The 12,264-nt window shown below is 46.7% G+C and overlaps 1 protein-coding gene across 1 annotated transcript in view; it reads left to right on the forward strand.

Annotated features, from left to right (window-relative positions):
* The window catches only part of LOC140216305 (uncharacterized), a 50,466-nt gene extending 44,534 nt beyond the window's left edge, over positions 1 to 5,932 (forward strand). The window contains exon 6 of the mRNA XM_072286688.1: positions 5,818 to 5,932. Within this exon, the coding sequence (XP_072142789.1) occupies positions 5,818 to 5,908 (91 nt within the window). The 3' untranslated portion in view covers positions 5,909 to 5,932. The remainder of the gene's footprint in view (positions 1 to 5,817) is intronic.
* Positions 5,933 to 12,264: the final 6,332 nt, after the last annotated feature.

The raw sequence follows: 12,264 nt of genomic DNA on the forward strand, positions 1-12,264 counted from the left end.
GAGGTCGCGGGATCAAATCCCGGCCACGGCGGCCGCATTTCGATGGGGGCGAAATGCGAAAACACCCGTGTACTTAGATTTAGGTGCACGTTAAAGAACCCCTGGTGGTCGAAATTTCCGGAGTCCTCCACTACGGCGTGCCTCATAATCAGAAAGTGGTTTTGGCACGTAAAACCCCATAATTTAATTTTTTTAAGGAACACTAAGGCCAACAACCATTCCACGTCATCTATGTAGCATATTGACGTTCCTCTCTACGCTACTATGTGCTTTACAAGAAAAGCATCCGTTCGCATGACCGAGCCTACGTCTTGGTGGTCCCAAAAGACTTGCGGGATGAGATTCTTTTCGCTTGCCATGACAAGCCGATATCTGGCCACTTAGGCTCCTCACGAACACTTGCCAGAGTGCGCGAGATGTATTACTGGCCCGGGCTTTCGGCGATCGTCAAACAGTATGTTAAAGGCTGCTGTGAATGTCAACGGTAAAAGTCACCGCCGATAAAGCCCGCCGGGTTATTGCAACCCATTGAACCACCTCATAAGCTGTTCGACCAAGTCAGCTTGGACATTCTCGAGTTTTTTGCTCCCTCGACCAACCGCATCAATTGGGCGATTGTCGCGACTGACTATTTAACCCGGTATGCCAAGACGGAGGCGCTCGCACGAGCCACCACTGGTGAGGTCGCGCAGTTCTTAATGTGCCACAATGTATTGCGCCATGGTGCCGCGTCCACTGTAATCGCAGACAGAGGGACGATGTTCACCGCACAGCTCATGCACTAAATTTTTCAACTGAGCAACACCAGGCATCAAAAGAAGACTGCTCACCAGCTGCAGTGCAACGGACTTACGGAGAGACTAAACAAGACCATCACGGACATGATCTCTATATATATTGACGACCAGCACAAAACATGGAATCATATTTTGCCTTACGTGACCTTCCCGTAGAATATTGCTATAGAAGAAACCACGTGCATTACACCGTTTCATCTACTTTACGGCCGCGAAGTTCAGACGATTCTAGACACTATGCTGCCGTGTCAAGACGACGAGCACCTAACTACTGATGCTGAAGAATTTGCTCAGCACGCTGAGAAAGCTCGCCAGCTTGCGTGGCTGCACATCGGTCAGCAGCAGCACGCAGATGCACGGCGTTATAACATCTGCCACAGACAAGTATGCTACAACCCCAGCGACCAAGTGTGAATGTGGACTCCCGCTTGCCGCCTTGGCCTTAGTGAAAAGTTGCTCAGCCGCTATTTTGGCCCATAGAAAGTGCTGCACTGCATCGGCGACCTGAACTACGGAGTCGTTCCGGACATGTGGCTCAAACACGGCGTAGACAACCACCTAGCCCTGACATCGTTGACGTTGTACGCATGAAGCCATATGTTGCGCGTTCGTGATCATTATTTTTTTCTTCATTTCTTCATTTTTTGTTTGTGCTCATATTTGCAGCTAACGCAGTCTCAAGAACCGGAGCATGTCACGCTTCGCCACTGCTGTATTGGTGGCTTCCCTGTCACTATGACTGTGTTCTTTGCACGAGCATCTGCCTTGACCATGTTTTTTTGCCCCCTGTTTTTCTTACTCCACTTGTTCAACATCGAGCAGATTCTCTTTTCGAGTGAGTGGCAAAATGCCACCTGCAGTAGTGGGCACTGTACAAGAGAAGCAAGAACAAGCAAGGAGTGTGCATGCAACCCCTGCCCGCTCGATAGCCAGGTCCCAGCACCGTGTTTTTCGGAAGCCAGCTGTCTGCACTAAACGTCGCGAGTCCTCTTTGAAGACAAGTGACAATATATAGCGCCGTGTATCGTGGCTCTGCCAGTTGGTGCAGTGACCGGTGTGATGCCTCAATATATCGTGAAATAAAAACGCGTATAGAGCTGCACTGAAATTTCACATTATGGAGCCTCGTAATCATTGATCATTTTTCGAAGCGACAGTCACTGTCCTCGTCGGCGCAGAGATCGACGGTAGATTTGGCACCACTTAAATAACTTCAAGTCGCCGTGACCGTGTCGCTGTTTAACATGTAACTGGACAAACACAGGACGTGTGGAGCCAACACCGCAGAAATTGTGAATGGCTTGCTGGGGTTCGCTTACCCTACGGTTTGGGCTTCGTCAGTGCTGGAGGCTTCGCTAGTTTGGGTTTCCAGGAGGTGTTGGCAACATGGCGACGACCCACCCAGCGACGTATCAGTAAAAATATCGCTCCTTCCACTCAATGTGGTGGTCACGTTAGCCTGCAGTTGGGCAGGCGGGAGTTCCGGTTATTGAATAGCGTGACTTATTTGTCCTAAATTTCAGTCATAAAATAAATTTATGAGCTAGTGATATTGTCTCGAAGTAGGCCTAATAAACAAGCTTGTTTGAATTGCTGGTGTCTAAATCGGTTGGTGCCAGCTGTGAATCGGCCAGTTGCTGAAGAAAGGCTTCAGCTTTACGAGGAAAAGCAGACCATTAAAAAGTACATGGTGCTGTCTAAAGCAATGTTTTAGCATAACAAAGTACTCAAAGCTTAGAAGAGGATTGGTGATGTTGACACGGGCCAGGTGTTTAAGATTGATGCTAGAGCCTTGCTGAAAACATTGCTAAGCTGGCAGGTGTCAATGAAAAATTCATAAGATGTAAAAGGCAACGTCTGCGCAGCTTCACTCAAGTTGAAGTAACCTAATAACCGCATGCTGTTGAACAGGCTTGTTGTCTTCATTTAAATTAAAAGGATTCTCAAATTTATGTTACTCTTTTTTGTATTTAGAGACAGAGCAGCATTGTTTTACAGCAAGCAAATACTTGCTGGAATAAAGCTTGCCAATTTTAAGCATTTGTGTGATTAAATAAGAGAGGTTGGGGTGCCCAGGACCACTCGCCAAAGAACACAATGACACCCGAGTACACACAACACAGAATCTACATTTGCAGGAGAAAATATAAACTTGAGGAGAGACGTATACTTAAAGGTATTACAATTAAACCTCGATATCACGAAATAGGTAATATCCAAATTTTGTTGTATTGCAAGTCGACCATTTATGCAAGTAAGGTATACTGTCGCCAAGTAATTTTTCTTACAAAGAAAGGGGCCGCAGAAATGTTGGGATTATCGGGCAATGAAAAAAAGTAAGTTTGAATGAGAAAACTTATTTTGACGAATTTGGGAGTCTGCAATGAATAAGTTTCATGCCACGTCGACGATACCTTCACATAGGTGGTACGAATTAAGCGAAGCCAGCCACACTTTTGCGTGCACTCAGCCTCCATGGCTGGTGGAGTCACCCGCAGTGGGACGACGCTATCATGAAAAACACCGGCAGCAAGGAGCGAATGCTTTGTCTACCTCTCGCCCCAACGCTTCGCTGAAACTTGAGATGACGCAATATCCAAATCAAAATGTGTGGGAAGACAGTTAACATGAGACCACACTGTCTTGGCACGCGCACTCTTTGCACACGCGGCAGATTATCCCTATAGGAGCGTGTGCAGCTTTGTATGCACTCAGCTGCATTTACAGCCATGCACAGCCACTGCTGAGACACATGCCAGAAATTGCAAAGTGCCAGCTTACTACCCTCCCTCGCGCGTGCGTGATCGCGTTACCACGAACGAGCTCCCTTCGCCCGTGCAGCAAAGCGGCGATCATGAAGCCACCATCTTTCTTGTCTCAGTCTCGCACACATTTACTTGCACCTAAAGCATAACGTGCATGGGCCGCGGTAGGATCTTCGCACTTGGATTTTATACGAAACATGATGCGGCTCCACTTCGGCGGTCGCTCTTGTCGTGCCGTGAGCGATTTGAGAGGTGCGTTTGCAAGCAGCTGCTTGTAATTAAATCATCTGGCCATCTGCGTCCACACAAATTTTCAGTTATTGTCTCTGCATCGGAACTGTAATTTCGTTATATTGAAATCACATACAAACTCACTTTGTTATATGGAGATCCTAAATACATGGTGTTCTATGGATGAGAGCTTATGAGAAGTGAAGTACTTTGTTATATCGAATTACGTTATATTGAAGTTCGTTATATCGAAGTTTAACTGCATAACTAACAAATACAGTCCTCTAGCTGATAACTGAAATTTCGTACCCGCCGTGGTTGCACAGTGGCTATGGTGTTAAGCTGCTGAGCACAAGGTCGCGGGATTGAATCCTGGCCACGGCGGCTGCATTTTGATGGGGGCGGTATGTGAAAACAGCTGTGTACTTAGATTTAGGTGCATGGTAAAGAACCCCAGGTGGTCGAAATTTCCGGAGTCCTCCAGTACGACGTGCCTCATAATCAAAGTGGTTTTGACAAGTAAAACCCCATAATTTAACTGAAAGTTCTGTCTCGTGATATAGTCTCTCACCGTGCGTTCTTGCGTGGGGAACTCGCCAAGATCAGTGTTGGTCAGGAAGGGTTGGCTGGCATTTAGTCGACGTTACCATGGGCTTCCCCACGGCATCATGGAACATGCAGTTGTAGCAGCGACTGGGATAGCCATGGTAGCCGACATAACCACAGTAGCCGACGTAGCCGCGGTAGCTGTGTAGTAGCTCCAGCTACTGCTCTCTCCACGAGCAGCGACAGTGATGACAGCATGGTAGCCGACATAGCCACGGTAGCCGCGCAGTAGTTCCAGCCGCTGCTCTCGCCTCCGGCAGCAAGGCTGGTCATCAGTGGCCTGGGAAAGCAGCCACCTTGCCTGGCTCCCTGGACGGGTTGCCCAGCAGGAACACAGGCCCTTGGCATCAGAGATTGGCGTAGTGGTGGATCCAGGGTTTTCTGGACTGGGCGTCCAGTGAGAACTGGCTGGTCTTGATTGCCGAGCAGCACAGAACCGGGCATGCTCCACACACCACTCGAGCTCAACACTTCGTCGCGCCACTGTGTGGTGAACACAGCATTCTTGTTTTTCGCGCACTTCTGTACATATCGTGACAGTTCGAAATAGCCGAGGACATGTCCAGCAGCTGGCTTTTATTAGCTCCAATGTGCTCCGAAATCTGTATTGTGGTGCTCTAAACTGCTCCATAATTAGGATTTTGCTGCTCCTAAAATTGCTCTAAACCTCAGTTTGTCAGTGGGACCACTGATGTACCTGCAGTTTCTACCTAGAATAGATGCTGCGACGAGTCTATTGGCTGAGCGCACTGTTGCTCGCTGAGGACAGCCACGTTTGCTGCATCGTAGGTGCCAAAATGGGAAGTGCTGGCATCTACGTGAACATCCGAAATCAATTTTGAGCTGCAAGCCACGGTGACGTTCACTAGGAGGAGCATTGTGGGAACACCCCACTCAGCCATGGCCTTCGCAGTGCAAAGCTTTGAAGAAGAAACGGACGTAGCGTGAAGGGGGATCATACGTGACCTTTGATTGCTAATAACTCTGCTTCTACGGAACGCTATAAAGTACCTTTTGTGGCAAAGTATTTCTGAAATAGCAGTTGTTAACATCTAAACCTCGATAAAAAGTGGTTTAGTTCTCCTTGAAAAAACAAACCTACTAGTGTAATGGTTACCTCAATGATGTGCCACGCAACATCCCATCGGCATTTTCTGGTCAGCGACGCAACTGGCTCACCACTGGCCATTGCTGTCTGCTCAGTGCCGAGAAAATGCCAAGCGTGTCGCTAGGCCTTACCTGGTTCGCTTTCAAATCGTGTCTACAGCGCTTCAAAAACAACCATCAACGATCTCAAAATGCCCTAATATGTTATGTAACGAACCTCTCTGGCTGGAATATTATGGTCCGTTGTAATGAGTATCGACAGTACTAACGCAATACACATGCTTCATGAAATGTGCCTTCGATCCCTGCAGTGCCGAGCTGGACGCTGTGCAGCGCCAAAAAAGCAGCTTGGAGGCAGACGTCTCAGCCGTATCGCTGCAGCTAGCACGGCTAGCTCTATGAGGGCTACAAAACAACGGCTGCACCGGCAGGTATGTGTCACAAGTTTCTGTGTTCAATAACTTGTGGCTACTGTGTTATTGCTCTGATATCTCTGTTGTATTGAGGCAGCAGTGCAAGTGTTTCATTTTTCTGCAATGTTGGAAGTTGCAGGAGTGTGTTAATTAGTAATAGGCTCCCAGTAATTATTGCACCAGACTTCACAGCAGCCCCGTCGTTAGTGAAGCATTTGACTTTGACCAACCTGGCAAACCGCAGCAATGCAACTTAATTATTTTATATTGGTTCGCTTGTATTCTGCTTGGGGTGTGCAGGTATCTAAACTTTCAAATAATGAATGAAATGTGGCCTGTTTTGACTCAATCCTAAAAGTGAATAACTGCTGTTTGCAAATCTGATTTTTCTAGTAATATTCAAACATTTTGTGTAATTGAATAGTTTAGAACAGACATAACACTAGAACAAAATGGACAAACGCAGGACGCACAGTAGCCACACCACGGAACTCGCGAGTGGCTTGCCACACACTTACAATCCAAACACACAAACTTTCTCCGACAGTACATAACTTTTCGCAAAGATCGCGATGATGCTGTTGCATCATCGGGCGGTGTCGCCATTGTTATCCATAAGAGCATTGCGTGTCAACTTTTACAGCTACAAACGCCTCTCGAAGCAGTGGCGGTTCGAGCTGTTCTCCTAAACAAACTCATCACCATTAGCTCTCTTTACATACCCCCACATTACAAATTAACGAAACAAGAATTTCAATCCTATATAGATCAATTGCCAGAACCTTATGTTGTTCTCGGCGATTTCAATGCGCACAGCTCCCTGTGGGGCGACTCTCGTACAGACGCGCGAGGTCGTCTCGTTGAACAGTTCCTCTTTCCTTCAGGTGCGTGCTTACTGAATAAGAAGGAACCCACGTATTACTCCCTAGCAAACAGAACCTTTTCTTCAATAGATCTTAGCATAGTTTCCCCGTCCATACTGCCCGAACTCGAATGGGAAGTAACGAACAATCCTTACGGGAGCGACCACTTCCCTATACTGATAAGAACATCTAAAGAAAACGAATATCCTCCGCAAGCTCCTAGGTGGAAGATAGACACAGCCGACTGGGAGAAATTTCGAACTCTCACTAACATCTCATGGGCCGACATGTCTTCTTTAGAAATTGATGCTGCTGTGGAATATCTTACATCATTCATAATAGATGCCGCATCAAAATGCATATCCGAAGTGAGTGGTCTGGCATGCAAACGACGTGTGCCGTGGTGGAACAGCGAATGTAGGATCGCCCGTAAGAATCAGAACAAGGCGTGGGGGTTGCTACGCGCTTCTCCCACTGCAGAGAATCTTATGAACTTTAAAAAAATAAAGTCCCAAGGCAGGCGAACCCGCCGACAGGCCAGAAGAGAAAGCTGGCACAAGTTTTTATCAAGTATTAACTCGTTTAGGGATGAGGCCAAAGCCTGGAACAGAGTAAATAGGATTAGAGGGCGGCAAACACATTCACTCCCCCTGGTAAACACGCAGGGAGATACACTGGAAGACCAGGCAGACTCACTTTGGGAATATTTTGAGAGCGTGTCAAGTCCAACAAATTACACACAATCCTTCCTCAAATACAAAGAAAGAGAAGAACGTAAGCCATTAACAAGAAAAGGTCGAGAGAATGAGCCTTACAACGGTCCCTTTAGCATTGCCGAGCTAAGCGCTGCCTTGATCACATGCAAGAGCTCTGCACCAGGACCTGACAGAATTATGTACGACATAATTAAGAACGTACACACTGATACACAACTGACTTTACTTGCACTTTTTAACACTATTTGGGCTGCTGGATATCTTCCACTTGCATGGAGAGAAGCGATTGTGATTCCCATTCTGAAGCAAGGTAAAGATCCTTCGTTGGCGTCAAGTTACCGCCCGATAGCCCTCACAGGTTGCATTTGCAAGCTGTTTGAGAAAATGATTAATCGGCGACTCATACATTTCCTGGAATTAAACCAAATGCTTGATCCCTTTCAGTGTGGCTTCAGGGAAGGGCGGTCCACAATTGATCACCTTGTGCACATTGAGGGAAACATTCGCGACGCCTTTCTACATAAGCAATATTTCCTATCCGTGTTCCTCGATATGGAGAAGGCGTACGACACAACGTGGCGCTACGGAATCTTGAGAGACTTGTCGGGAATGGGCATCCGTGGCAATATGCTCGCCCTAATAGAAAGTTATTTGTCCAACCGTACCTTCCGAGTAAAAGTCGGTAATGCACTGTCACGTCCTTTTACGCAGGAAACTGGTGTACCCCAGGGAGGTGTGCTCAGCTGCACTCTTTTTATTGTTAAGATGAACACACTACGTGCTTCACTGCCACCGGCCATTTTTTATTCCGTATACGTCGACGATATACAAATAGGCTTTAAATCCTGCAACCTCGCAGTATGCGAGAGACAGGTACAGCAGGGCCTGAACAAGGTTTCCAAGTGGGCTGACGAAAACGAATTTAAGATCAACCCCCACAAAAGCTCTTGTGTTCTTTTTACTAGAAAGAGGGGCCTGGTTCCAGATCCTTGTGTTCAACTGTGTGGACATCAAATACCCATACACAAAGAACACAAATTTTTAGGTATTATACTAGACTCCAAGCTTACTTTTATACAGCACATTAAATATCTTAAAGAAATATGTCTAAGGACAATGAACTTACTTAAAATTCTATCCCACTCAACATGGGGTAGCGACAGGAAGTGTCTGATGAATGTTTATAAGAGCCTAATTCGATCACGATTGGACTATGGTGCCGTCGTATATAACTCTGCCGCTCCGAGCGCACTAAAGGTCCTAGATCCTATCCACCATCTAGGTATACGCTTAGCCACTGGTGCTTTCAGAACAAGCCCGATTGAAAGCTTATACGCGGAATCAAATGAATGGTCGCTCCATCTACAGAGAAGTTACATCAGCCTTACATATTTCCTAAAAATACACTCTAATCATCAACATCCATGTTTTAACACTGTTAACGATATGACCTGCTCTACACTATTCCATAATCGTCCTTCTGTAAGAAAGCCTTTCTCGGTTGGAGTGAAGGAGCTTAGTGATGAGATACATGTCCCACTCCTCGAGCTTCGCCTAATGCATCCAACCAAGTTGTTACCGCCTTGGGAGTGGCAGGTCATAGAATGCGACATATCCTTTTTAGAAATAACAACACGCACCAGACATCGACATACGAACTCATTTCCTAGAACTCCAGCACAAGCACTCCTGCGCAGAGTTCTACACAGACGCATCGAAGTCTAATGCCGGGGTGTCGTATGCTGCCGTCGGCCCATCCTTCTCAGAATCCGATGTACTACACCCGGAAACAAGTATATTTACGGCCGAGGCCTACGCATTACTGTCTGCCGTGAAGCATATAAGAAAATCAAAACTCCAAAAGTCAGCGATATACACAGACTCCCTAAGTGTCGTGAAGGGCCTGATGTCACTTTATACACACAAAAATCCAGTACTTAATGAACTATATTCCGTCTTGTATAAAGCGTACAGATCTAACCAGCATATCATAATATGCTGGGTGCCTGGCCATAGGAGCATCGAGGGTAACGTTCTGGCGGACGAGATGGCCACGTCAATCGCATCGCAAGCTGTTAACCCTACCGCTGCGGTGCCTGTCACAGATCTGAGACCTTTCTTGCGAAGGAGATTGCGAGACCACTGGCAACGCGTGTGGGACGCGGAAACGGATAATAAGCTCCACCTGATAAAACCACAGTTAGGATTCTGGCCCTCTACTGCAAAATCACGCCGGACAGATGTCATATTCTGTCGTCTCAGAATAGGACACACGTTTGGCACCCATAATTTTCTACTCACCGGAAGTGAGCCTCCAACCTGTGGTAGATGCGGGGAGAGGCTGACCGTACTCCACGTCCTCCTGGAGTGTCGGGAAGCCGAATCTGAGAGAAAGAGACATTTTTTATTAGCATACCGACAGCACATTCCTCTTCATCCTGCAATGCTCCTTGGTCCAGAACCGCTTTTTAATACAGACACAGTGCTACGTTATCTTAGAGATGTGGTCTTAGATGTTATTAGTCCCATGAATTCGTAGCGCCTCCTCTCTCGAGAGGATGCCACTGCGATAATTGTTTTGAATAGCACATGCCTCCAGGTCCTTGTGTTTCAAGGGCTCTAAGGAGGCAGTAGTGCTCTGGCATTTCTCATAATCTGATATATTTTACCTATCGTATCATTCTTTTTATATGCATCTAAATGTTCATAGTACATGTCATACGTCATCGCCATAATTTTATTACACAGATTTTACGCGCTTTATAGCGTATATTTTAAGGCCCCTTTACAGCCACGACACACCGATTTCATAGTGATCATAGTTACACCGCACACCCACTACCACAGGCATGGCGCTCTTTGGCCATTCCTGGCCCTTGCGCCATGAAACCCCATACATCATCATCATGATGGCTTGCCGGGGTTTGCTTGCCCTCTGGTTATGTGCATGGTCGGTGCTATATTACTGGGATCGATACCCAGCGCCTCCACCAGATGTCACGTGGTGGTGACGTTTAATAACACAGTAGCAACACTGTGAGCGACAAAACTAACTTTTATTGGGCGAACCTGTGCCCGCAAATCAGGCTACACTTATAGCACAACGATAGCGGCGAACACGCTCGGCGATCGTCGAAAATCTGATCAGCGGGTCAAACGCGTCGGCTTTTATACAGCAGTCATCGAACGTTCCAGACTAATCGTTGTGACCCGCATGCCTTCTACAAAGTTCTACACCATTCGCGTCAAGCGATGAAATCAGATAACACAAGGTTCGGCGACAACAGACAGCGGATAGAAGCATCGTTAACTTTCCAGAAACTTCGGATACATGCAGGCGCGTCCCGCGCTGTGCGATAACATTTGTAAGGCGGCAAAACGTGTCGCCCGATAAAGACAAGTACACGTGTCAATATTAACTAGGCTTTGCTAGTTTCGGTTTCCAGGAGGTGTCGGCAACATGGTAGATCACCATGCCAGCGACGTATCGAAGCCAAAATATTGTCATTTTCAATCAACTCGGTGGTCACATTAGCACACCGTTAGGCAGGTCGAGTCTCAGTTATTGAATGGTGTGCTTTAATTGTACGAAATTTCGGTCATACTCGTGCACTAAATTTATTAGCTAGTGATAGTATCTCAAGGTAGCCTTAATAATTGAGCTTGTTTGAATTGCGGGTGTCCAAACACCGTATTTACTCGCCTAATGACCGCACTCACATAATGATCGCACCCTGAACTTGTCGCGCCGATATGTCGTGTGCCAAGTCTAGCTAATGATGATTGCGCTTACCATCTGTCAAATGCTACGTGAACGACTCTTGAAGACATACCAAGCGGTCTGCACGCAGCCAACATTCTTAAGCAAGTGTCCCATTTCATTCCTTTCATCACTTTCCACACTTACATGAAAAAAAAAAAGCTACAACCAAACTTGCCTCGGCTTTATTGATTGTAGGCTTCATAACTGTTTTGGTCAACAACATAAAGGGCGCCTTTCGATTCTTCAATGTCTGCACGCGTGGGCATGCAACAAATAGCCAGCGGCAACGATAGCGGCCACGTTTACACTGATACGTGAGAAGTGTACCCTTATCATACGCCGCCACTTGTAACGCACCTAAAATATTCGCTCACCCTTAGCGGAAATGTGCCGTATTAGGATAGCAGTGAAGACAAATGCCGCAATTCCCGCAGCATGCCCGCCATGTGTGTCAATGTCACTGGCAGCTAAGTGCGCCCATGTCTGTTTCTGTCCCCTCAAAGTGGACATGGCTACGTTATTGTCTCAAACTTGCTGATATTAACGATATTATTCATTACTGATACGGAAGAAACTGTTTCAATGTGCGTAATGTACTATCGAGAAGAAAAATAACTGCGTTCAGCACGTTCTGCTTGCTCCGCCGGCCGCCATTTTGGTTTCGGTGTCCCGCACTGACAGCGGCGACCGCCTGCTTGTCATCCCGCAGCAAATGCGGGATGAAAAAAGGATGTTTCTTTTCGTGGGAAATTTAACCAGCGTAATGATAGCACCCCTTAATTTGCGTCAATTTTTTTAGAAAAAAGTGCAATCATTTTGCAAGTAAATACGGTAATCAGTTGCTGAAAGTTGTGAATTGTCCAGCTTCTGAACAGCGGCTTCAGCTTTACGAGGAAAAGCAGACCATTAAAAGTGCCTGGTGTCGTCTAATGCTTGAGCATTACGAAGAGCTCATCAAAGCTGGCTTGGCTCAGAAGAGCATCGGTGATGTTCAGACTGGCCA

This window comes from Dermacentor andersoni, chromosome 3, assembly GCF_023375885.2.
Source record: "Dermacentor andersoni chromosome 3, qqDerAnde1_hic_scaffold, whole genome shotgun sequence".
Lineage (NCBI taxonomy): Eukaryota > Metazoa > Arthropoda > Arachnida > Ixodida > Ixodidae > Dermacentor > Dermacentor andersoni.